Source organism: Boleophthalmus pectinirostris, unplaced genomic scaffold (assembly GCF_026225935.1).
Source record: "Boleophthalmus pectinirostris isolate CB_2022bp ecotype Guang Dong unplaced genomic scaffold, ASM2622593v1 HiC_scaffold_2, whole genome shotgun sequence".
Lineage (NCBI taxonomy): Eukaryota > Metazoa > Chordata > Actinopteri > Gobiiformes > Gobiidae > Boleophthalmus > Boleophthalmus pectinirostris.
In genome coordinates, this window is record NW_026571152.1 from 21,240,106 (window position 1) to 21,266,441 (window position 26,336).

Here is a 26,336-nt window from a genome sequence, read left to right on the forward strand (position 1 = left end):
GGGGTGAATTTTCAAACTGGACTGGGCGTTCTATGTTGTTAATACATTCATTTTCTCATGCCAACAAAAAGTGTGACAGATGGCAAAACCCAGCACTTGTTGGTTTGCTTTGTTTTTTATTTTTTATTTTATTTTTTTTCCATTTGAAGACATTTTGACCATGTGTACAGTAATTTGTAAACTTGCATCAAGTTTATGAATAAAGAATTTTAAGATTACTCCATGTGCACTGACTATGTGTGAATGATGACAAAGGTTGTATGCGTAACTATGGCAGCCATGTCTACATCTTTGCACCAGTGGCAAGTTGGCTATTGAAGCAAAGTAGTTTACAGACAATAGTTTGACTGAGTAGTGATGATGTATTCAATTACAAAGCACACTGATAAAATGAATGTGTTATGATTATTTCTAAAAATTTATTGACATGATGTAGGATTCTCTCCTGAGATCATCTCACCTTAAACCCATACTTAGAAGAAGTGATCCGGCTGCTGGGAGTAGGAATTTATTTATTTTTTTATGTTAGAAATCCATACATGGTTGTTGACATAATATACTGGATTTTGAAAATTAAAATCCTTTTTAGCTCACATCTCAGAGAAAGACAAATCCAGGATTATTTTGGGTTTGCAGTCAATGCCACCTGCTATGGTTTCTCTTTCTCTTTTTTCTCTTAGTTACTGGCTGAGATATACACATTGTCCACGCATATTGGAAGAGAGTCCATCATTGTCTAAATGGAGTTCGCTTGAGTATTTTGAGTTTTTAAAAATAAATTTTTATATTTGTGTTGACTTCCATAAAGACAAACTCATGCTTATACATTTGGAGGATGCATTCCGTCTGTTCTTGAAAAATAGGCCACTTCCTGTTCTTCTTTGCAAAGTTGCATGAACAGACGTCAGCAGTTAGCTGTTGTGTCATGACCCCAAATATGTTAAAAGCCACAAGTGACATTTTTAAATCTTTATCTAAAATTTTAGTTAAAATAAATTTTTTTCCCCCTCATAGGCCATGATGCCAATCATGAGTACAAATACCCATTTGAAAAATTTGTAGGTCAACATGTTTGTTTCAAACCAACATAATCTGAGGAAACCACAAGACTGCAACAAGAACAATTTAATATCTATTAGGATAAGATCAAATAATACAAAAGTAATACACAAAAAGGTATTTCTCATTTACTTCACTCATGAACACAGCCTTCTCAAACAACAAACCCATTCATTTTAAGCATGTTTCTTAGACGTGTTTATCCATGGCATATATTGATGATGTCAGTTCAAGTCATTATATATTTATACTAATCATAATATAATACATATCAAACATTCATTTGGGGGCCATGATGAGGGATGTCATACAAAGCATTGATACAGCATGGAATACATATTACAGGAATAATGACCTGAGGCAACACATTCTGATCACCTGCCAAATATTAGTAGTGATGGTGCTTCCTTGAGTAAATTTTTAGACAGTACTTAAGCTGCAGTCTACTGCATTAAGAGGAAGCATCAAAAGCTGCTGTTTCAGAGATCTAACCCAATCGCTGATGTTATGTTTCTGATCTTGTTTTTACAAATGGTAAAATAAAATAAAATAAAGTGCCAATTATATCAACAACCATCTGCTTAGGATAATTATATATAGTTGAAATTTTAATTTAAACTCAACCAGTGGTCATAATGTGATGCCTAATTTCAGTACAATAAATTGATACACAACTACACCAGCAACAAAGACCATTTTATAACTGTGCTGTATGTACAAAATATGGTCCCAAATTCACCATAAACCACCACTACAGAAAGAAAGAAGTTGTGCATATTGAGTACTGAACCAAAAACCCTGTGCATTTACTAATTAAAATGCACAGAATGATATGGCTATATCTCATAAATACTGTGTGCTGGTGAGGTGACAAATTATGAAAGTTTTTAAATAACAATCAAAACATGGTTGCTAAAATGTCATAAATTTGCTAGTATTGCTCGTCTAGGATTCATCATACTATTAGTAAACATGACATTAGAAATAAAACTGACAACATTTTTCAAAACAGTTCAGAATTTTATAAAAGTAGTTTAACTTTTGGAGAACTGACTAATTCTTTACTTGAATTGGGGAAGCCAACGGCGGGAGCAATCAATCAACCAGAGGATTAGAGAAGAAGGTGTACACTTCATCCTATAATACCCAGTGTACTATATGAGCTCTGGTATATATTTATTATGCTATAAACACATTAAATAATAATTCCATAACACAACATAACTAGTGTCATTGCACCTGTCTACTTCTCCACACCAGTTATTTTGGAATAATTTTAGAATAATCTATCCAAATTTTTACCAAATTTACAAATACTGGACAACTGTTGAAAAAAAATATATTAAAAAATAATACAACTACCTACTAATCCTCAGCCATGGAGAGACACTGAGATTTGCTTCAAATTCATACACACATCATCCATATAATACATACATAAAAATAGGTTAAAAAAAACAAACAAAAAAACAGATACAAAAAAGGGAACAAACAACCTGTCTATTAATACCACACTAGCACAACCGGACAAGACAGCTCACTGTTTTCAAATAAGAAGCATTCAGATACAATTCACTTCATTTTCAAGTCTAATACAGAATTATTGTTATAACCATCTAGTAAATTCTGAGGATTTGAAATAAAAATATGGACACATCAAGCCACACATGGGCGACAACACACAATCTCGTTTACCTTCTGTTCATAAGAAGTGAAGTTAAAAGTGTTTTTCTTTATATATATATCTTTATCATGTATACCTAATTATAACGGAGTAACACCAACAGCCACAAAATGACAAGCTAAGGCCTGAAATTCAGTGTTTTAAATAGTTACATTTAGTGGGAGAGTTTCCAAAGGGGGAAAACATCCATCGTACAACACTGCCACCATCAACAACAATGATATATTTACTGTACGTTCACATGTTTTGGTTCTTCCATTTTATGACCTGTACATATTTGAATGTTTTATCTAGAAAATCCTAATTTTGCATGTGCTTCTTGAGTTGGTCAAGAATTTCTATCAATGAATTGATACCACTCTGTGTGTAGAATGGCCAAACCTGGTATGCCTTGCAGTCAAAATGCAGGGACAAAGTGACATAAAACATAAGAAGACCAGAGGAGCATTCAAATTCTCTTACCTGAGATGTAAAATGCTATTTAACACACAATTATAGATCACAGAGAGATTTGTTTATCAAGCATCTTCTTTGTATAACTGTAATATGTTTGGTCATAATATATTTACTTTAATTTTGGAATGGAAGCTCATAATATAATAGAATATGGCTATTATAGTTCAGACAGTGATTTGCTGTGGACCACCTTAGAATACTTCAATAAAGCTTAGGGAACTGTAGTTAGAATAAAACACATTACAATGAGCAAAGTAAAAAGATTGTTCTTCTGCATGATATTGGACTAATGGACAGCGACACGTGTCGAAATACATTTAACATTTTACAGAATGCCTGATTCTGTAAGAGAACAATATCAATTGTTTTTTTGTTTTTTTTATCATGTCTTTTCGTTTAAGACATCTATGGGTTGGCAAAATGTCATATATAGTATCTTGATTGCGACTGTCCTTACTATAAATGCTTGAACTAAATACATTAATTTAAGAATTTTCTTTTTAAGTGGCTTTGACATCATGGGAACACTATCTAAATAATGAGACATTATCACAACCTAGAATCCAAAATGGTTGTGATCAAATCTGAAGATGTTAGAAGCTCTGATGGGGACAACAGACATTTTGCTTGCCTTACCTAAATTTAACACTACTACCATTCTACACATAGACAAAATGGAAAGAAATCTGTATAGTTTAAAATGACATGTATTCAGAATATTAATTTTATTTTGAGTAGTTTTAACCAGTTTAGATACTGGCTTTAATAATAAAAACTTGATATACCCACTCAAATTGAGATATATATTCTGAATTCAAGTATTTTAAACTAACGTTGATTTTTGCAGTGACAAAAAGACTGTGGCGACATCATATGAATGAAAGCCATTGTTCTCTCAGAATCTAGTTGAAATGAAGGGCACCTAATTTTGAATTCCTACTTGATCCCTTTTTATCTCTCCCTCTCGGCTCCTCTGTCCTACATTGGCTCATCGTAGTTGTAGGTGGGTGCTGCAGAATACTGGTTTTGCTGCATGGCGCCCTGAGCAGCTCCAACTGCAGCCTGTTGAGCCGCAGCCTGAACGTGAGGGTTCTTCCAGGCCCCGGTGGTCCACTCCTCCTGGGCCTTACCCAGACTCCCTCCACTGCCACGGTAAAAGTTATGGACCTGCGTCGCACATAAGTATAATGTATATTACCAATGGGACCTCCTTGGTTAAACAATAGTTAGGAAGTTTGCCATTTCATATGATATGACATTGAACTGCCAAAAGAATTCTCCACTCTCCACATGCATATTAGCTGAAGCTGAGAGGAGCTGAGTTTGAACTGCTGACCTTCAGGTTGGTGTAACTACCACATAAATTCTATTTATTTTTTATAACAAAACAAAAAAAACCCTCAAAATTTAGGTCACCTTTGTTAGGGCAATGCAGGAGAGCACAGCCACTGCAGTGAACATGATGGTGGGAATAAGCATCACAACAGCTGAGCCAATGTTGGTGCTGAAGAAGGTAATGGTCGCCAACCAGCCACTAAGAGGGAAAAAAGTGTTTATGATACAATCAGTATTGTATAGTATGAGTATGAGTATAGGCAACAGGAAGTAGCCTAAACATGCAAAGCAAGTAAACAAAATCTCCTGTCTGACTAAAAGAATCGCTAATTCTGTGTATGAGTATATATGTAAATTCTTCTTTCACACCAAGTACCACCACAAACAATCACCATACAACATATACTTAATGCTTTAATAACACGGTTAATAACATGTCATAAACAAGAAGAAATAAGCACTAAAGCAGCACTAAAGCAGGACAAAAGCAGTCCAAATTTAGAATATACCACATCATGAAAGTTAAGACAACAAATAAAGACAACCATAGAGCAGCCCTCATTATAACAAAACAGCATGTATAAAGTGATTATGAATATGAATATAAATATGAAAACTTTATAATCCTTTCATGGTTTTCAGATTCTAAAATTTAAAAGGTTCCTGAATTATACAAAAATAACAAACATTCAGTTTCTCACAACTTGCTTACTCTCACTTACCACACTCCCCAGCCTGGGATCCCAACTGTCTGAATAATAGTGATCACAACTTGAGCCATAAAAACAAAGAAGAAAGCCATGAAGTTGAAGGAGCTGTCAGTCCTGCCAGAAAACATATGCATTAAAATAACTTCAACAAAATGCCAGGCACAATACTTTAGAATATGTATGAAAAACAACTCACTTGAAAGCTTTGTATATGGGCCTAAACCAGCACACATATGAACAAGGCGTGAAAAGGATGAGCCAAAGGATAGCCAAGCCAAAGTTAGCTGCTCCACCGCCACCACACATCCACGCCAGACAACCAATGAGGTTCACCGCAAGAGTGGCACTATTCACTGTCAACAGCACAGTATGTTTAAGGACCTCAAAGGTACTAAAAAGAATCTACTATGCAAACTAACATCTAAATTAACAAGCTCATTCATGATTTTACTACTGCATTGTAGACCATATACAACTAGACAGAGGTGGAAGTCAAATTACAAAAATACTCAGATTAAGTAGATCTCTGTATTTTTCAAAAAAACTGCTCATTGTTTCTTTAGTGGTTATGTCTTTTTCACCAAACTAGTTAAACTGCTGTATCTTCATTGAGCAATGGGGGTAATGCTTTCTAGAGACAACAATATGTGCTTCAGGTGAGATTCGAACTTGCTACTTGGTCATAAGGTGAAAGACTAAAAAAGTACAATTACTACAGTAAAATTAAAAAATATATATATTACCCTGAGATTTTATGTAAATCCAACCATATATTCTGCACTTTTTCCACCTCTGCAAATAGGCTTCTACAAACTACTGGGAAAACATACATCTACTGTTGGACAAACCTTACAGATTCATGTGGAAGAACCTACACAGAAATGACAAAGAGCAGACTTGTAGCTATACATCAAGAAGTTACAAGATAAATATTTTAAATTTAGATTTGTAATTTGTAGGGCCTGCCCCTACTGTCTCTGTGTCAACACTGTTGCTGTAAGTGGCCACAGAAAATGACTCCAACTAATAGCCTACTACCAGGTCATTTAAAAATTAAATGAGACAATATAAAAAACAACATAATATTGAGGAGAAAAATTGGTAACTAAGTTAATTAGTATAGTCATGTAACTCACAAATCCATAGGTAGTAGAGGCGTTTGCACATATTCCGGCACTGGTCTGGAATCTCATTGAAGTCTTGATAAAAGCAGGGCTTGAGGGGGATGAATCGTGGCAGAGGGGGGAAGTTGTTTTCTAAATTACAAGACAATAGATTTTATAGCACTGTATCAGAGAAACAAAACACTGTTGTAATAACACAATAATGCTGAATATTAAACATAACCTTGTTACGACAATGTTATAAAGCAGTATATATATGGAGCTTCAATAATATAGTTACTGTAAAAGCTTACCAGCCATGATGATCCTTCGTTTTTTTTTTTTAAATTGCACACAAATTTGACTCTACTTCCTAAAGATACAACTGCAAAGAGAGGAGAGCAGAAATGAGCTTTAATCTGTTACACAGAGCTTTTGATTGGAATTTGATGCAAAAATAGATAATAGCTGTTTAAAAAAAATGCCTCAAAGTTGCAACATGCAACAAAACAATAAAAGGTATAATTTCTGTACACATGCTACACTTGTGCATGGGATGCTTGGGAGTCAAAGGCGACCATGTCATCATTTGGACTGAAAAGAAACACCAAGTGAGTCATAGTTGATAAAAATGGTATATATACATTTCATTATTTAGAGATGTGTGTCTGATCTTGATACGGGTGATTGCAGAGATGTAGCATAAAGATGCTGCAACCCATAGCCAAAAGGGCATTTGTCCTAAGATGTTGATGAGAAGAAAATAGTCTATTCGTATGTAAAATTAAACAAATAGTCATTTACTAGCTTTGTAGTCAATTTGAGTTGTATAACGGCTTTCTACTTGGATTTTAGGGCGGAGATGCTAACACCCGACACTGTGCAAGTGGCCATCGTGAGGAGAGCGTCCTTCAGCCCCACTGCTTCTCCATCCGGACATCGGGCAGGTCAAACGCTACTCACGAACCAAACTGCACATTCAGATGCAATCACGAAGCAACATACTTTGTAGATTTGTTGGTGTTCACTCAATTTTGTTTCCGTGCAATAAACTGTTGAAGATATTTGGAGAAAAAAATCTTACCTTTCGTTCACAGCGTAGCTAAAAAGCTTCCGTGTTGTAGCATCCTATGGAATCATCTGCATTGAGGATACAGGGATAAAAGCACATAGGTTAAATCAGGTGTGACGAAAATATCTCTCCTCCTACGATAATGTTGTGCGTAAAATCGATGTGATGTGATGTTTGGTCTTTATTTTGCACACAAAACCCTCCACTGCCGATATTACCCTGCCTACCTACACCCCGAGCAGCACCGAGCAGCACACACGGCCTAGATGGAGAAAAAACGAGATTTGTTGCTGGCCTTAAACAGACCAATCAGAGAAAGGCGATGTTGATTCATTTCCGCCGCTGCCCGACGCTGTCCAGAGTACTGAAATAATAGCTAAGTAGTAAAAATAAGAAGCACTTGTACGTAATTACAGTGTTTATTTTATTATATTTTATTATCAACTGATGACTGATCTATATGTTTTTATTGTGTTGAAAAGATGCAGTTTTATTATTTTTAATGTTTTGTGTTATACGTTCTTAATTATAACTATAAATAAACAACAGGGGCGATTCTAGGCTCCCAAGTTTAGGGGTGCTTAGCAGCAAGGGGGTAATGCAAGAGTAAAGAAAGTGCGCGTAGCCTGCATACCGAAAATACCATGTGCTCCAACACGCCGAACACTCTTTCTTGCCCATCTCTCTCCATTTCTTTATATCAGTCTATCTCTTTCGATTAGTGATTCCTAAACTAGCATGTCTGAGGCAAGGCCATGCTTCATAGTTATATACAGTTTATATATTATATATTATAGTTATGGCTTATTGTTTAGTTCTCTTCAGTCCCATAGGTACTAAAACGTGTACTGCTACTAATAAACTCATCTATTGTTGATTTTCCTGTGGCTGAACTTACTTGAATGAATACTTGATGTGTGAATGAACTGTCATCTGGGGTTTTCTTCATGTCGTGTCTGACCTGGATCCTCACTTTACCCTTATTTGAATGTCATTTTCATGATGTCAATCCATAGATCTATTAGAATAGATTATATTAGCATCGCATCATTTCACTTACTTACACTGTACTGCCTAATTCATTATAAACTGCCCATGAAGCCTATATTTCCCAATATATTATATCCTGTTTTCTTTGTCAGGCATACATGAGTAATAGTAGCTATGGCATTGACAGTCTTAGCAAAGTGACTTACATTGTCTGTAGATCTGTCTCTGAATCCCGCATTTCTCCTGGTTTTAATTTGACTGTTGTCAGTCATAAACACTTTTGAGACAAAAAGCCCGATTTCATCATTTAAAGGTGTAACAAACTCTTAAAGCAGATCCAATAGCTGTTCACAAATGATAGCGCGCTCTAAACGTGCAAAATCAACGCCCTTACAACACCCTTACAACACCCTAAAATTAAGTACAGTCCTTTTTTGATATCTGTCATCGTTTGTTTTTATAAATTCTGATTTACGTCTAGATAATGAAAAAAAAAAAAGTTTTATTTATTTATTTTTTTTATAAACAATAACAGAAATCATAATAGAAAATATGCTTGCCATAAGCGGTGCTTTCAGTGTTCACCCGAAGACTTAAACCTGTCAAGAAAAAATAAATTTATAATCTTTCACACGTCCCTAATTGTTGTACAATTTATACTGACTATGTACATAAAATACACGGCATTATGCCATTAAATACACGTTCTTTTCCCGTTTAGTATTCGTTATTTTTATAAATTTTTGTTTCTCCGAGATCCCATGAATGCCCCAGTATTAAATGCTAGTGCTAGCTCTTCCTGTTTGCCGAGTGCTATGAGTTGACAATCGAAGGTATGGTATATTAACTTCTTCGCTTTAATCTTAAGTTGTTAAACATGTAAAGTACATATATACGAGTACATCTTTTCGTACATAAGGTAGCTGCATCGTGCTTATTTTATCTTATTCATAAACGGAGACACGGTTTGTTGCGTGTTATTAGCAGCATAGACAGTCTATCGTTAGCATAATGTTTAGTCTTGGCTCAGTTAAAGCTCTCCTTAAAGTTTTGAAGACTATTACAGACACATAAATTAACTGAATTGTAGTTGTAAAAATGTGGGCCACTGCACTGTATCATTTTCGTATCAATATCAAAATGCATGAATCTGACAATGCATAAAAAGTCGTTTGATACATTTATATTGTTTATATTGTTATGCTTCCTTTGCTTCCCTTTTCCTACAGGAGAATAACTGAGATTAAGTTTTGAAAATTTTAATATTGCCTTTAAGTAAGTCCCATTTGCCTACACGATGGGACAAGAAATCTGAAAGTTGGATTGTGTCCATTAGATGCAAACATCTGGTCATTCTTTGCCAAAAGCTGAAAGAACATCCAACTGTGTAAATGATATGTTACGGATTTGCAATAAAACATTGACTGTAATGTCCTAAATAAGTGTATTCCCTATTCCTGCAGGCGTGGGATGCAGCCGCCTGTCCCAGTTGACGTGGTTCGAGAGCTGGTGTGTTCCTGTTTGCACAGGGACCCAGTGGCCGCAGACCTCCGCTGCAGTCTGTTTGTGGCAGCAGCTCAAAACTATAAGAGGGACTCTCTGCTTAGACCCTTTCCCCCTCGATACATCAGTGGTGACAACAAGGAGTTTGAGGAACTGGTCAGACTATTAAACATTTTCCTTTTGTTATAATGTGCTTATTGATGTTTTATTTATATATATATATATATATATATATATAAGTTTATTATTTTCTGTTTTCTAATTTAGGGGAAATTAATAAATATCTTTTGCAGTTGGCTGATGTAAAGTCACTACCTGGTGTGAGGGAACTGGTGAGGCTGCGACCTGGGCAAGGTGATCATCATTTAGCTCTTACACACTGGATCCTCTCTTCAAAGAGTTTTGCTATAAAAACACTGGAGAAAGAGGAGGTACACAGACAAATTCTTGAATAGATGCCCAAAAGCAGGCTACAAAATAAAAAAATATTACCTAAAAATTACATTACCTACTTCTTTTAGTATGCCCATTTGTGCAACTTGACAAAAAATGAAGGGTTCTCGGGACCAGCACCAGACTTCCTGTTTGAGATTGAATACAACGATCAGCTAAATGCCCGATTTGAGAAGACTAGGGCAGGACGAGACACTTTCTATGCATTCCACGGGAGCCGCCTGGAAAACTTTCACTCAATCATTCATAACGGGCTACACTGTCACCTCAACAAGGTTTGTTATTCTAAGAAAATGCATATTTTGCTGTTTCACAATATATGGCCGTGCCTCATGTGAAAGCTCAAGAGTTAAAGTAGCGAGGATTCAGATCAAAATCTCTTTAATTGTTTGTGCAGAACTCTGTGTTTGGAGAGGGCACCTACCTGACCAGTGACCTCAGCATGGCAGTCTTGTATAGTCCACACAGCAACGCATGGAGGGAAAGTCTGCTGGGTGCATTGCTCAGCTGTGTTGCCTTGTGTGAAGTCATCGACCACCCTGACGTCAAGTGTCAAGTCAAGAAAAAGGGTAAATGGTTTTTAGAGGTATTTCCAAAGCCAGGTTTGTAAAAATGGATTCAATGTAATCTGCACTCCGAAAATAATATAGCTGTTTATAAATAAGATCCTGAAACCAATTCTAGAGCTACATTTTAAATGTTTAAACAAAACTAAAACAAAAACCTTTCAGACTCAGAAATCATTGACCGCCAGAGATCCAGAGCAAAGAACAGTGAGGGTGGAGACGTGCCACAGAAATACTTTGTTGTCACCAACAATCAGCTTTTACGGGTCAAGTATCTGCTGGTTTACTCCCAGAAGAGGCATCTGTCTAGGTAAGTGTTAGTAAAAGAAATAATCCAAATGTAAATAATCCAACATGGAAGAATAAGCTCTCATATAAAAAAAAAAAAAAAAAAAAAAAACTTTTGTTCTTTAAAGCCATGAAGGAATCATTAACCATGTAGGGATCATTAACCCTTGTAACCTTGTAAACTTGTAATGCTTGTTACTCTGGTCTTTTGCAGAAACTCCCGGAGCTCTTCATGGCTGCTCAGACACCACTTTGCCATCATGATGAGTCTGTACCTTCTGCTGCTGCTTCTGATTGGTGCCTTCAACTCCAGCTCCTTCGTTTCTTTTTGGAAAAAACTTTTCAGGTGACAAGACCTCATAACATGTCCCCTATAGTGCCTTCCTCAGACTGAATCTCTGAAACGCTTTATGCGTAAACAAAGTTAAACTTACCCAATCATTTTATATAGTAGCTATGGCAGCCACTTTTTTTTCATTTAAAATCATTTACTGTTTTACTATATATATATATATATATATATATATATATATATATATATATATATATATTTCTTCTCTCTGTGTATATTTTCTCATACTGTGTATTTGTATTAACTGGGTAGATTTTTTTTTGACAAATACTTGTTTACATTCTTATTATTATTATTCTTCAAAGGTTCCATCATTAAATAGTCGATGTCTCGTCTATTTACCCAGTCCATGCTTTTCTTATAAAATATTCCTTATTCAACTTCCCTTTTGTTTCCCTTTGTCTGGGTCATATTAAAACATCAAGCAGATTTATTGCTGCTAGTAAGCACACACTGCTTTGAGTTTATCAGTAGAAGTGCGAAAGAGCTCTATAGGTGCTGATAACAAATGTGTTCTGCTTTGAAGAAAAATACCAGATACAGATATGTAATTTAATAGATAGTTAATATTGATAAGATATGCGATGTTTATCCATATCTTAAAAAATTAAACAATAAACAATTAACTATTTGCAACCTTAATAACACATGAAGAAAGACCTAATGCGTAATAAAGAGTTTCATTCATAAAGAATTAATACTCTAACCTTAACTCCTTAAGTAGTACTACGCTAACTCATTCTTAATAACTTAATTGTTATGATTTAAGTCTTTATTCATATGTTATCTAGTCTAATGAAGGTGTTGTTATTAAAAAAAAGCATTTTATCTATATTTGTAATGATAGGATATCAATCTTGGCATTTTGGAGTACTGTCACATCGTACATTTTTTAAACTTATACATTTTGGTTTGGATATCCTACTTTAGCGCAAATCAACAGTAGTCAAAATGATTATTGTGAACTCTATTGAGTTTTAGTTTGAAAGTGTCATAATTGAAGGCCACCACACAGAAGGCTCATTGTTGGCCCTGTTCATAGCAGCTCATTATATCGACTGCCTCATAAACTGTTATTGAATAACACTCACATCACAGGGGGCAGCCCATGCGGGGGGGGCTGTCACTCCGCTTAGCAAATACAATACTTCAGTAAGACATTATTTATTTGAATTACAATGCATTCACAGTTTATCTGTACAAATAGCTGCCTTGGTGCTTGTGCTACATACATTGAGTCTCACAATAATTCACTTAGATGCATTCGGACAGTCTGGGACTAAACACACCAAGCTTCCTCCACTGTTACTCTGTGAAGAAGAGGCAGTAGCTTATTATGGCATATTATTTATTTAAATATAGGACTGAAAAACTAGCAGTCTTTACCTGCATGTTATGGTGGCACACAGGCTGGTGGTGAGGTGTGAGCAGGTGGTTATGAACACATTTGCCGAAGCGCTGCAGACAGGAGGCATCTGAGGTGGGACAGGTCTGTGGACAGGACGGGGGCTCAAGCAGGACACAAGCGGAGCAGGAGGTGTGCTGACAAGAGCCCTGGCAAGGCCTCCTATCCAGAGACACAAGTCTAAAAGAAATTGTATTGTATAAATGAACCAGAAATGCAATACAAATGTTGAAAACATAGATGATAGAATATCTACAACAACTCTTGAGCAAGTTTTGATTTTGTGCTAGTTAATCCTGTGTTTGAGCATTTGATTTTTACTTTTAAGACAGGTTTTAGTTAGCCCAAGTTTAATCAAGGTGGTCCAGACCTAATTTAATGCTCCTGGAACAGGTACATAATTTTTTGAGATCTTAATAATAGTCAGGAAATTACTAATGGTAGATGGAGCTAAATCAGGGCAAATTTGAAAATGAAAACTCAATAGTTTTATATTTTTGCTATTTCATTTGCAAATAATATTTCTCATTCCTAATATATATTGTATAGTCTGACTTAAAAAGGAAAATACCTGGCAGAGCAGATTTTAGTTGGGTTTTCATGACAGAATTCCTTTGTGCACTCTGGATGACAGCTCTCTGAATCCAGTGGCTCAATAACTGCAAAAAATGAAGTGTAAATATTTATAAACACACAATTATTTTATTTTAAGCTTCTGAGACAGTAATGGGACAACAAAGAATAGTCCGATTGTGTCTGTCAGATGCGGTATGAGCCAGGGGGACAACTCTTTTCACTGCTTACAGATAACGGTTGTGTCTAACTGTGAAGCCAAACGCTTTGAATCAAAGGAAGCCTTGACCACACTATCAGTCTGAGCAGCTCATAAAAACGTTTACTACTTTGGCATCATTCCCAATAAAAATAATAATATATAGAATGAAAGTGGTGTATTTAAAAAGCCACATTTTAATATGCCTTGCGACGCCCGCTTGTTTGTATGTTTTATTAAGTTTTTATTAAGTTAAGTTGCTAGTGTAATTACTTGAATCTGTTTGAATGCTCTTGAATGGTCTTATTTCTAAAACATTTTTATAATCTGTTTTTGGCATAACATTGACTACAACAGACTACAAAACAATTTCATTTCAAGACATGAAAAACTATTAACATCAGAAAATAAGCATCAGCTACATTTCCTGATCACATTTCATTATTTTTTAGGATCTTGCAATCTTAATCTATTCTGAAAAGATCACATTAAAATGTCTTGTAGCACTCGAAATTGCATACAGTTGTAATCTTACCTGCTTTACAGACTCCAGTCCTCTCAGTCTTGTCCTGTTCTGACTCCTCATAGACACATACTAGCCCCTGATCACATTTGCCCAGATAGTCCCAGGCCCCCCCACAGCTCTCGCCCTCGGTTCTGGCACAGACAGGACAGCAGCCGCACACACCTGTGGTCACCCCCCCTCTACACCTGAGCCTCAGCGCCTGTCGAGGGGAGCAGTGAATTTGCTCACAGGGAGGGCAGTGAAGGGCCTTAAGATGCTGGTGTTTGACTGTCTGTGGCGGAGAGTCCCCTAAATAATTAGAAAATATTGCAATGTACAGTGTATTATGGAAGTAAACTAAGTGGATAAAATCAGGCTCTGTTCAAAATAAATAAAATCTTGCTTGTACTCACAATCTAAAGCTTTGAATGCTCATGAATGAAAAGATTAAAACTACTACTACTGTTATTACTACTACTAAATATGTAACCGTAACATTTTATTCAATATATCTATTTATTAGCAAAAAATACAGACCTAACTATCTGACTGCTTCAAACTTAAAAGCTGGATGTTTTTCCTTAGTTAGGATGTAGCCAGACATGCACACAATGTCTAATATCAAAATAAAAATGTATAATTCTGTTTAAACAACATTTGTAAATTTGAAAACCTTGCATATTACGACCTTGAACCAAATTTATAATATTTTGAAATATGTTTGAAATGTAAGCTCATGCAAGTTAAAAACCTCATTCAAGTTATTAAAAGTGTTACCCACCTTTTGTCCCCAGTGCCCCCATCACCAAGATTCCTAAGAAAAATATCCACATTTTATATGTTTTTGAATCAGTGCAAATGTAACAATGTAATTTATATACACAAGACAAGTAGACTTTATGGGCCATCATCTCCACCCCCCCACACCAGCCAATAGATGGGGGTTTCACAGACGGGATCTCTTATCTTTACACTATCAATGGTATGATTTTGTTTTGAAATTCATCCCTCCAAGACGCATTGTTAGATAAGTCCAGTGATGGCAAAAACACTGGCCCCCTTTGTATTTTAAGTCACATGACCAGAAAGGGGGCAATTCAGAGCACACTTAACAATCAGGTAATGACCTATTTCTGCAAGAACAAAAGGTTTGAGACAGCAGTGTATCAGTGGGATGGATATCTCGTAATCTTGCAGACTAACTAGGGTGGCGGGGCATCTGGATCAAAAGAATGGCCTTTTGTGTTGCCGATGCTTAATTCTTGTTTTTCTATACTGAAAGACTGTTTACTGTATCTGCAAATAGTATCAATATTAAGATTATTATGTGCACCAAACGCTGAAAACATCAGTGTCAATACAACAGCACATTTTTTTCAATAAAGACTGCAGTTGTCATTTTCCAGTTCATTTTAGCAGCAAAATAAAAGCTTTAAGCAGAACCACATATTGTGGTTGAGATTGTGCCGTTATTACACAAAAAAAGAGACTTGTATAAAATGTTATTTATTTTCAAGGAAACCACTGAGCAACACTGAATACAACTGGAGAGCTCATTCAATAGTCAATAAAAGTCCTACATCATAAAGATCCCACAAACAGGTCGCCTTGAAAAACAAGAAGCAAACATGTTGGCAATTTGCTGGTGCTACAATTTATTTTTTTAAACCTCATAACAAAGTTGAGGTGATGCACACCTGTGTAGAAAATGACAAGATTTTACATTAACTTACAAAGGGCTGGATGTCAAAGTGCAAGATGTCTGACCCCCCAAATCCCACGCCCAGTCACAAACCCTTCAAACTGGTCAGGTCTTCATCAGAAACTTGTCTATATAAATCCCTCACAAAATAATTTTGGGCCACTATGGCTTGGTATTCAGTTGAGACCTAATCTATCTTACATTACAGCTTTTAAAATATATTTCATAAACATTTTCTCCCAAAGTTACATTTGTTTTTTTAAACCACCTGATCACAGACAACTGCATGTAATGGAGAACAGCATCACAGGAATAGCGCGGCGCAGGCATACAACATAAACAAGCAACTTCAACAAAATGCACACATTTGTCATTTTAAAAAAGCAAGTTAAAGAACAGCTACTAAAATTTTGAAAATAAAAAGACTTAAAAACCTTGAAGAAAACATTATTTACAGATATTTACAAGTAAATAGTGAATATTTTACAGGTTTGACTGGCCGCTCAATGTCAGGCTGAAGCCTACAAGGTCCATAAAACCCAACACTTGACATTCAGTTTTGTCATTCTTCGACTTCATAGGTCGCACATAAAGTTACGAGCAAAGAGAAAGTACAACTGCTTGTTCTGATTTGTATAAAAGCATCCACAGCTTTTGACATAACTTTCAGTTTTTTTGCATGATCTTTAAAATAACAATGTCATTGTTAATTTTGTTGAATTTTCAGTTATTTTTCACCAATAGTTTAAAATGCACAGAAAGCCAAGGACCTCAGTCTGGAGGGAGAAGGTCGTGCAAACGATACCGCTCACGAATATGCGGTCTGACGTCTTCATTCTGCAACAGAAAGACTTAATTACAGCAAAATATTAAAATTTTTAATTATTTGATTTAAAAATTACATATAAATGTACTTACCAGTTCCACAAGTTTTTCAAGAAAAGGGATTAACTTCAAAAGTTCATTATCATTTCTATCAACAAACCAGCTCTCAATAGGAATCCCGTTGGAAAGCTAGAACACAGTAAAGTAGTAAAGAGTTAAATCTGATACACTTGAATATTACTCCTCTATGTGATAGTTTTACCTGGTAGGCAAAGGCTTGAGGTGAGTTGTCAATGATTACCGTCTTTGACAGATCCCGTCCAAGGATGTTGAGGTCTTTGATGTAGTTTCCTTGGACACACACACAATGTTCTCGAAATAGTCTGTGTCTGATGGATGAAAAACATGTCTAAGTCTGCGCAAAAACTGCCTTGTATGAGTTATAAGAGCAGCTTTAAATAAAACATGTCTAAACTTCTTAATGTCTGCAATGTTCAAGATAGAATGTTGGCACTGACCTGACCAACTGTTTTTTTGGATCCAGGATGTTTAGCAACTTGTCTGCGTACACTTTCTTTGAAGCAGTAAAGAGAATTATCTAGGAATTTAAGCAGACAAAACATTGAATGATATATTTACTCTTGGTATATCAATGTTATCAGGAAAAATCATGTTACCTCGTATAACTGAGACATGCGTTCAAGAAACTCTCGGAAAAAGGGCCTTAACCGGACATATACCTGTATAGTTATTTTTTAAAATAGTTAAGTCTCATCAAAAACACTTAAATGACAACATTTAAATTAGCAGTAACATACCTGGTATATTACGTCTTGAAAAAGTACAGGAAATGTCAATGCTGCATCTTCAAGCTCATTCAAACTACAGTGAACCAGTGTTTCATCCTGTAGACATATTGAACAGGTTATACATAAATTTTAATTTAAAACATAGTAAAACCTTCTAGCACTTACCAAGTCCAAAACTAGGGAAAACTCAGGAGTGCTGCGCGTTTTCAAAGGTAGTGCTGGTTTACGCGTCAACTGCTCTTCGTTCAATGGAGGCACATGCTTGATAAAGAAGTAGCTGAAAGAAAAATCATAAATAATAATAAGTATGTAATAAAGCCAAACAAAAAGATGTTTTTGTAATAAAATATGCAATAAATTGTAAGCCTACTCCCATCACTATAGACATGCAATACTATAGTGGCAGTGTATACGTCATCATTGTGAAAATATAGCTTCTGCTGCCACCCAGTGGCATGACTGTTCATTACTAGCACCAATGTCACCTTGAACAGACTTGAATAGTAAAAAACTAAATAGTAAAAAAAATAATAATAATAACTTACGGATCAAATACCTCCCAGTCATCCTCATATGAAGTTTCTACAGGAACTGGAGGTAAAGGGTGAGGATAACCTCCTTCTGGGATACAACCGGGAGCTGAAAAGGAAAGTGTTTTACTCCTTGCAGATGAGCAAATATGACAAGAATTTGTATAATGATTACTACTCTGAGTAGACAATTCTTAAAATAATTTTAAATTTTGTCATTTCTTTTGATTGATTTTCCAGTTTTAATAAGCTAACCTGTTAGCGGTGGCATATCTGTTTCTGTGACAATCTCCCCTTCTTCGATGGAGTCGGTACTGATGTGGAGCCTTGTGGGTAATGCTGTGTTACTGTGACAAAGAGTGATGCTCTCTGTGGAGGTGAGAGTGCTACTCGGCATCTCCTCTGCCGGCTCAATGTCTAGCTGCTTCATGATCTCCTCTGCCTCCATTGCTTGGCCTGGAGAGTCTGACCCAGGAGTGGCTGGACTTACACAAAATTACATTGTAGTCATTTCTTCAGATGCATGAATTCCATATTAAAGAGCAGTGTCTATATTTCACCTAGTTTTGTTGCTGGTGAGAAAAAGTTGAAGACAGGAGAAAAGATGGTCCCAAGCAAAGTGGTACGAGGAGGGCTGTTCTCTTCTTCGACAGGGGCCTCTAGTTTTCCATTTGGTTTTAGAGGTTTATTATTTATGGCAAGTGTATCTAAAACATACATGAAGTATAACTAAGTATAGACAAACATTTACACTATACACTATACACTATCACATTACCTTTATTGGGACTTTTTCTACAAACTCTGGTGACTCCTTTGTTGGTAAGGCCTCTAGTTTGAGGTGTTGAAGTGATTAAATGCCTATCAGAATTACAATCAATACGACTCTTCTTGGCAGGGATTTCCTGCTCCATCTGAAAAAGATCCAAACATACATATTAATTTGTAAATACAGATCTAAAATGTTGTACACAAAAATAAAAACTCAAACCCAATATACTTTTCTCCCTGCGCACCTTAACAGCATTCCCACGGATGATTTTTTTAATGGTGGAGAGGAGGCCCGTCTCATTCTTCTGCATCTTTCCTCGATTTCTCACAGGTGATGGCTCCACTGCACAGCGCTTCCTTTTGCCCTGGGGCAGATGGGAGCGATGGCCTAACTTTGGCTGCTGAGGAGCTTTACGCACTCTCAGCCTCATTGTGCCCCGGCGTCACATAGAAACTCTGTGAGAAGACAAAATACAAACATTATGCAGCCTGCATGAATGCAAGTTTCATGATTAGAACTACTACTGTAGTTTTACATACGTTTTATTGATTCACAATTAATTATTTGTACAACTACAGAAATCCATAATGACAATCAGCCTGAATAAACTGCAATGACTGTATCAGGGGATTCCTTTTTATGGGCAGTTGTCACTTTTTATAATTATCAGTCATATGACAAACCAAATGCTGTCGGACACAGTGAGTGGGCGGAGATCATATGATGTTCCCTCATGGACGTGACAACAAGAAATTAAGATAAAATAATATAACTACTTTGTAGATTTTGTCATTTATCGGTTCCGACTCGCATCCGTTTCATTTAATAAAACAGTGCCGTTCTTTGTTATGTAACATCAGGAGCCTATGTTAATACCCCCGACGTCAGATATGGCTAACATTAGCCTTTCGCTAATAAAACAACACTGTTTTTATTATCGCTCAGGCACAGCGCAGTTGGAGGTCTAAATACAGTCAAAAAGGCAATTTATTGGGAAACATGTTTTTAAACCCATACAAAATCAATCAGTCGTCTAGCAAACATTGAGATGACAACTATGTAGCTACAAGGCTAACAAACCCACAGAAATCACCAAAGCAGAGCCATGTCATTATTTACTTCCCGTTCCTTTTAACCTCCCGGGGCTATTCTCATTACATTGGTTCTTCCCGTGCTTTAGGGCTATGAGCGTGCAGGACCCGCGGGTAAGTCATTTTGCTCACTGCTAACTACATCTATTTTCTGCCATCAGACTACGCCCCCTTCACTAGCTTGTTAACATTAGCCACAGCTAGCAGCTCTGAGGGGGACAAACCTGTTTTGTTTACATGTTGACGTCGGTCGCTACTTACCGATGATCTGGGAAGCGCTTCTCAGTCACACCGCGATGTCAGCTTCTGGCCGCAGCCGAGGCGGCCCCAGACCGCGGTCGGGCCGTGGTTGTCGCTGTCTGCTGCGTTTGTTTCTCCGACAGTCACTGCTCAAGCCCGACAGCGGACGCCATTTCCCGCGTCGTCACAAACAGAAGCTGGAGCTGCGCACCAGAATGCGACACTCGCGCAGAGGCTCCGACGTGGCCAAGAAGAGCGCACAGCAACAGGGCTAAAGGCAGCAGGCTGCTTCACTGTGGATGCCACTGGAGTCATGGAAGTGTCCCAGATGACTCGTTTAAGCATATGAACATACCCTCACTCTGAGTTAGCTATTGAAAACAAATTATTTAATTTTTTTTTCTTTTAGGTTTTAGTTTTAGTTGGCGGTTCACTGCTTTATTAAAGCTACATTGTAATGTTACTGAGCAAGACGCAACATGCCTATGAGAAAGAGGAGCGTGACTGAGTGAGGAAAGGAAAGGTAGGCTTTTGGCGCAGAGCATCAGTCACATTTATTCTGGATAGTAGTGATTAATAATGAAATGCTGTAACGACATTTAAGTTCGTAAAGCACAATAATAATAGACACTTGGTTCGGGTGTTGCATTATCAACTGAAAATGGCACAATTAAACTTTAACAGACTCAACCTCTGAATAGAGAGCACCACAGCCTATAGGATTAACTTCACAAGTAGCTGGTATTGAAGTCATTTAGGACAGCCCGGTTCTTAATTCTTTTTTTTTTTTTTCCCCAAAAGTATAAACATCATGAACATCCCTATCCCTCTGTACCTTCTTTGTAGGCCTGTATCAGTAGCTAATATAGGCTTATAATTTTGTTGACATAGATGTTTACCAAAATGAGGTATAGTAACATTGAAACACTTATTTAAGGGAACATTAAAACAATAGGCTCCATTAGAGCCTATTACATTCAAAGTGAATTCCAAAGTGAAAAGGCAAACACTCCCAGAAAGCTCTGTAATGGTAAAACATGTTCAGAATATTTGACAGATCAAAACATAGTAGAAAACAATTTAACAAGTGCTTTTATGTCCAGTTGTTCATTTTTGTCCTCAGTGAAGCCCCACATTCTATACTCTACCAGACAGTTGAGAGTACTTACATGAAAATGTAAATACAAATTTCTGTCCTGAATAAAAAGTTTCTGCCAAAGTGGTTTATTTCATTCCAAGGTGCATGATTTTCCGGTATGGTCCTGGCCCTCCCCACAGTCCCCTAAATCAAAGAAAAAGTTAAATTACAATGACAAAGATAAAACATAACAAATAGCCTATATTATCAAGTGAAGTCTTTACCTTAAAAACCCATGCCAGTAGAGATGGGGCATCACGTCTGCTTTCATGTGATACATAATCCGCCTTTCTTTTGCCTGGTTTATAGGAAATGTTTCCAGTGGTTGCCCGTTGTAGTCAAACTCAGCTAAAATGACTGATTTGTAGCTTGTGACCAATGGGCAAGAGGTATAACCATCATACTACAAAAAGAAGGGAAAAAAATAAACAAAACACATAAGAACATGTCATTTGAAATATTGCAAATGTTACCATAATCCCTACAGTGGACAACTTACAATTTTATCCGGCTTTTGATTTTTAAGTATCCTGCTGATGGTTCGACTCAAAACTGCTGATTGGGCAGCTACAAAAAAAAATGTATAGTGGTGACATGTTTTATAATGTGCAGTGAACTGTTAGAATGTCTTTTAACTTCATACTTTGGGTATAGTTCACAATAAGATGAGTTAAACTGGTTGCTTTTGTAAAATGTAATCTAACCAATACATTAAGGGTCCTATATTACGCAAAACTGACTCTTACGAGCTTTAAGCCATGTTATAATATTACTCCCTCATTAAAAATATACCTGGAATTGTGTTTTGTTTCATTCACATGTCTTTGGTCTATCTGCATCTCCAAAACTCAAAATACTTTGTTCCACCTTGTGATGGAATGAACTGGTCATTTTCAAGATAACAGCTAAATTTTATCTTTAGTTCAGTAGAGATTGGCAATTCCATATCTGAAATCATCCAGATGATTCTAGTGCCGGTGTATGAAGTTTATAAACAAAGTGGAGCGCTTCCTGTATTACCACATGACATCACAAGGTGGAAGTGTTTTCTTTTTGAGAGAAGAACTCTGCCTAAATGTTTAGCACACAAATCTTGTCATGTGTGAATGAAACAAAACAAAACTTCAGGTATGTTTTTGATGAGGGCATAGCATTATAACATAGAGACAAAATTGCTTAATATAGGAAATTTAAAGTAAAAATGTGTGGCATGTTTTTTTTTTTTTGGAAGTTATTTAGTGGGCCTATTTTAAAGCCTAAATTACAGGTGTGACCTTACCCGCAGCAGCTCCGGTTTTAGCCGTTGGGAGGTTGGTGCAGTCTCCAAGCCCAAACACATTTGGATACTTCTTGTGCTGGAGATGATCTTTGTCCACATCTAACCACCCGGCCTCATCACTTAAAGGACTGTTTTTAACGACTGGATTGGGTCCCATTGGTGGTGTGACATGGAGCATCTCATACTAGAAACACAAAGAACATAATAATTAAGATAATTGTAATTTAGCACAAAATGAGAATTTAACATTATGCATAAATTCGCGAGTATTTACCTCAAAGACTGTGGTTTCGCCGGGCTTGTCCAAATTTTCGAACACAGCCTCTTGTTTGTCGGCTCGCACCTCAATCAGGTTTTGCCTGAGGTTGATTTGTAGGTCACGTTGTTTCACAATCTCCCACAATGAGTCAGCATATTTCTTGATGCCAAATAGCACTGGCAGAGAGGTGTTGTAAATCACTTTAGCCTTATTCCTCTTCCCTGTCTAAAATAACAACACAGAAATCACAATTTTAATGCCCACACTTTTGTCATGTACAAGACGCAACAAGTATTAGTCACTGTACATTTTTTGTGTCAGGAGAGGTCAAACTTATTTTAAATAAGAATTGCAAGCCACAATACACATATTTGACTTCTTCTTTACATCCTAAATTATTTATTTGCATCAAACATTTATAAATGAATTGCCACTTTATGTTTAACTTTAGCAATGTGTTTTAAAAATAAAAATGCTACTCCATGCCCCTCTGAGAGTGTATGATCTTACCTTTCTGAGATATGCATCAGACAAATACATGATCTTCTGTGGGGCTCCGGCACATTTCACTGGAGTGTTTGGAAAACTGAACACAGCATTTCCTTCTTTAAAATTCTGTAATGCCTTCCATGTTTTCTCCACTGTCTCGACTGAGTAGTTAGATCCGATGTTTGGATGCTCAAATCCCTCTGGCAAGCCTTTAATCTGTGAGCACACATAAGAAATCAATGTGTTAATAAAATAAAACTGTCAGAATGGGCATAAATCTGAGCAACCACAAAATTTATCATGTAAATCAAAGCACACACCTTTTCAAAGTGTAACTGTATACCCAAAGCGACAATCAAATACTCATAGGAAATCTAGAAACAAAAGTACATTATATCCGATGTCAACACAAAAATATGTCAGCTGTCATGTCACAATTTTAAAGATAAATTATCCACGTACCTCTTTCCCATCATCTGTTTGCACTGTGTTTGTGTTTGGGTTTATTTCCTGGACTTTTGATTTAACCCACTTTACTCCAGAGGGAATGACACTTGCAGTGGGACGACCTGAAGAGGCAATGTTTTTTGCACCCGCACCAACCAGGGTCCATATGGGCTGATAGTAGTGTGTCTGGAATAGAAACAGCAGATGGTATATAAGCAGGATGGTGCATCTCAGTAAATATATCTATATTTTAAGGTGCTGGTGTGGCCCTAAAGCCAGGTGGTTTCAATCAAAGCCGTTTGCATGGGAATTCTGGAAGCAGCATGAACGATGCCTGCTATGACTTCAGGGTGTTTGATTGGGTGGGAATACTAGAATACTAGAGTTCTCACAAATTGAGATAGAGTGTAAGATACATTTTGTATCAAGTGAACATTAAGGGGGAAACTTCTGAAATTTTGTTTTGTTTTGAAATATGAAGTCACTAATAGATACAGAGTGTGTTTGTAGCATTCAACCTGAATACACACATGCACATGAACACACACAGGTTGGGTGAACAAGCACCGCTATCAAAGAAAACTCCCCTGAACTGCCCAACATGCATGTGACAGTGGCATAATAGTAATGCTTTACAAGAAGGACATAAGAAGACCTTACTTCCTGAGAAAGTTCAGATCTTTGCTGCAAGTTACTGGAGATCTTCTATCAGTTGGCATGGCCCTGTACTTCACTGTGGTCTGCTAGAGGAGAAGCACCAGCAAAAGGGACATTGTGCTGACAAGATGATCCGTAAAGCTGGTCATGTAATTACACCTGCTCACCTACTCCACTGGAAGAGGTCTAATCCACCTATCACCTTCTACAGCAGCGCTCCCACAGTGAATGGTACAGGACTACATTCAAATCATACCCCATACAACTGTATAACTCAAGCTCATCTGATAAAAATAACCTTGTGATTCAGGAAGGTGGGGTTTCCTTACTAGATATTTTATATTTAATATGTCATTTTACTTTTGTTTATACAAATTTGTATATTTGTAACTTATTTGAAACTAATGTTTTGATACATTGATTATTTCAAAAATGTATTTCCATAGAATTTCCTCTTTATTGTTTTGTAGTGGATGAGCTACTGTGCAAGTCATTTTCTTTGTGGATCAATAAGCAGACAGTGCAAGTCTCATACCTCACTGGGCTCCACAATAGCCACGTTTTCTGCCCCCAACAGTCTCTTCATGCGGGCACTCATTGCAATGCCTCCACTTCCTCCTCCCAGCACCAGAACTTTGTAGTGCATATTGGCAGAGGCAGGGCTGCTTGTGTGTAAATGGGAGATAGCAGCTATCCCAGTGGACTGGTACTTGTGTAAGAGACGCAGCGCAGTCATACTTGATCTACCAACACGAAGGTCAATCAAAATATTATTAGCACAAACTTAATACTCTGTGCATCATCCACTTTATTAACACATTTTATACTAAAATGTTCCCAAAGTGTTACACAGAAAACCATTAAAAACTAACAAATTCACAAATGCTCTAGTAGCTCTCAAAACAAACAAACAAACAAAAACTCAAACAAGAATCCAAGAATCCCATAAAATGGCCTACATCTAATACTATTTTCGAGCTAAAGTGTGATTAATGAAATTAATAATGGAACATAGGCATATAAGACTGTAATAAGATTTTTTTGGCTGACGCAGAAAACATAGACTTTATTATCTGAATTTTACCCACATCAAAGTAGTAATTGCCATAAAGTAAACTTTAATAAAAGACAACCAATCCCCCTTAATTCAGTTACTTTCAAAATCTATTAAGTTATATAGGTCAAACATTGTTAGCTGATAGTGAAGATGATATTATCGTAAACGACGGTATCATCATGTAAGCGACAAGCTTCCACAATAAACTAAGGCTAAATGACAAAATTGTTATTGCACAGCAAAAGGATTGCACAATCACTTCCGTATAAAAACAGCAGCAAAATGCCAGTAAGGCGCCATAGGTTACAAGAAAGCCTATCCTTGTTTGAACTGTAACCAAAACATGCCAACTGTGTCCAAAACATGCCTGCAGCGCCGTGCGTGCTGCGCTACGGTAATGCAGTATAAGCGTATTTTGTGCATTCCAATGCAATAGAGGGTCAACGTCAAGAATAGTATCCTGCGACTTACCTAGTTACTCGTTGGCACAATATAACCTAACCGACACAAGTGGATCCAGGTGAGCTGTTTGCGCTAAGCGAAGAGTCGCTCAGACCAGAGCCACAACCCGTGAGCTTTCTTACAGAACAGAGTGCTACGTTTTCTGTATCAATAATGCGGAACTGTATCCGCCTCTTTTGGAGTTTTGACCAATCACCAACCACATTACTCAAAGCCAAAGTTCACTTCGGGATAGTCTTCCTAGCTTTTTTCTCCTGGGGTCAAAGCCATAAGTTTTTCAAATATTTTCTCACTTTTTGAGGCTGTAGGTTATAGCAGTATTGTTT

The 26,336-nt window shown here is 36.8% G+C and overlaps 5 protein-coding genes across 8 annotated transcripts; 1 reads left to right on the plus strand and 4 right to left on the minus strand.

Moving 5' to 3' along the window:
- Positions 1-2,058: 2,058 nt before the first annotated feature.
- scamp5a (secretory carrier membrane protein 5a) lies at positions 2,059-8,781 on the minus strand. 2 transcript variants are annotated; one of them, XM_055155729.1, is made up of 9 exons: positions 8,616-8,781; positions 8,318-8,437; positions 7,432-7,487; positions 6,662-6,732; positions 6,381-6,500; positions 5,441-5,597; positions 5,257-5,358; positions 4,616-4,733; positions 2,059-4,366 (listed from the first exon to the last, which is right to left on the minus strand). In XM_055155729.1, exons 4-9 carry the CDS (start codon positions 6,666-6,668, stop codon positions 4,178-4,180), a joined length of 693 nt encoding a protein of 230 aa, XP_055011704.1. In that variant the 5' UTR covers positions 6,669-6,732; positions 7,432-7,487; positions 8,318-8,437; positions 8,616-8,781; the 3' UTR covers positions 2,059-4,177. The 2 variants fall into 2 exon arrangements, with proteins under 2 accessions (XP_055011704.1, XP_020790939.1); XM_020935280.2 differs by lacking the exon at positions 8,318-8,437.
- A 368-nt stretch (positions 8,782-9,149) lies between these two features.
- parp16 (poly (ADP-ribose) polymerase family, member 16) lies at positions 9,150-11,712 on the plus strand. The gene is made up of 7 exons (XM_020935260.2): positions 9,150-9,242; positions 9,873-10,068; positions 10,206-10,343; positions 10,434-10,640; positions 10,763-10,934; positions 11,097-11,241; positions 11,434-11,712. The coding sequence occupies exons 2-7, from the start codon at positions 9,880-9,882 to the stop codon at positions 11,567-11,569; spliced, it is 987 nt and encodes a 328-aa protein (XP_020790919.1). The 5' UTR covers positions 9,150-9,242; positions 9,873-9,879; the 3' UTR covers positions 11,570-11,712.
- A 600-nt stretch (positions 11,713-12,312) lies between these two features.
- On the minus strand, positions 12,313-15,610 carry si:ch73-330k17.3 (IGFBP domain-containing protein). The gene is made up of 5 exons (XM_055155161.1): positions 15,035-15,610; positions 14,284-14,562; positions 13,548-13,635; positions 12,958-13,156; positions 12,313-12,881 (listed from the first exon to the last, which is right to left on the minus strand). The coding sequence occupies exons 1-5, from the start codon at positions 15,162-15,164 to the stop codon at positions 12,822-12,824; spliced, it is 756 nt and encodes a 251-aa protein (XP_055011136.1). The 5' UTR covers positions 15,165-15,610; the 3' UTR covers positions 12,313-12,821.
- Positions 15,611-15,743: 133 nt separating this feature from the next.
- ctdspl2a (CTD (carboxy-terminal domain, RNA polymerase II, polypeptide A) small phosphatase like 2a) lies at positions 15,744-20,597 on the minus strand. 3 transcript variants are annotated; one of them, XM_020934832.2, is made up of 13 exons: positions 20,244-20,597; positions 19,136-19,346; positions 18,898-19,033; positions 18,680-18,826; positions 18,375-18,599; positions 18,135-18,228; positions 17,755-17,866; positions 17,599-17,685; positions 17,458-17,520; positions 17,299-17,378; positions 17,043-17,169; positions 16,874-16,969; positions 15,744-16,792 (listed from the first exon to the last, which is right to left on the minus strand). In XM_020934832.2, the coding sequence occupies exons 2-13, from the start codon at positions 19,319-19,321 to the stop codon at positions 16,727-16,729; spliced, it is 1,419 nt and encodes a 472-aa protein (XP_020790491.1). In that variant the 5' UTR covers positions 19,322-19,346; positions 20,244-20,597; the 3' UTR covers positions 15,744-16,726. The 3 variants fall into 3 exon arrangements, with proteins under 3 accessions (XP_020790491.1, XP_055011135.1, XP_055011134.1); XM_055155160.1 differs by lacking the exon at positions 20,244-20,597 and adding an exon at positions 20,011-20,220; XM_055155159.1 differs by lacking the exon at positions 20,244-20,597 and adding an exon at positions 19,976-19,997.
- A 635-nt stretch (positions 20,598-21,232) lies between these two features.
- Positions 21,233-26,175, minus strand: sqor (sulfide quinone oxidoreductase). The gene is made up of 10 exons (XM_020934833.2): positions 26,020-26,175; positions 25,027-25,234; positions 23,850-24,020; positions 23,708-23,761; positions 23,409-23,603; positions 22,914-23,123; positions 22,640-22,823; positions 21,860-21,927; positions 21,585-21,763; positions 21,233-21,504 (listed from the first exon to the last, which is right to left on the minus strand). Exons 2-10 carry the CDS (start codon positions 25,225-25,227, stop codon positions 21,447-21,449), a joined length of 1,320 nt encoding a protein of 439 aa, XP_020790492.1. The 5' UTR covers positions 25,228-25,234; positions 26,020-26,175; the 3' UTR covers positions 21,233-21,446.
- Between the last annotated feature and the right edge of the window lie 161 nt (positions 26,176-26,336).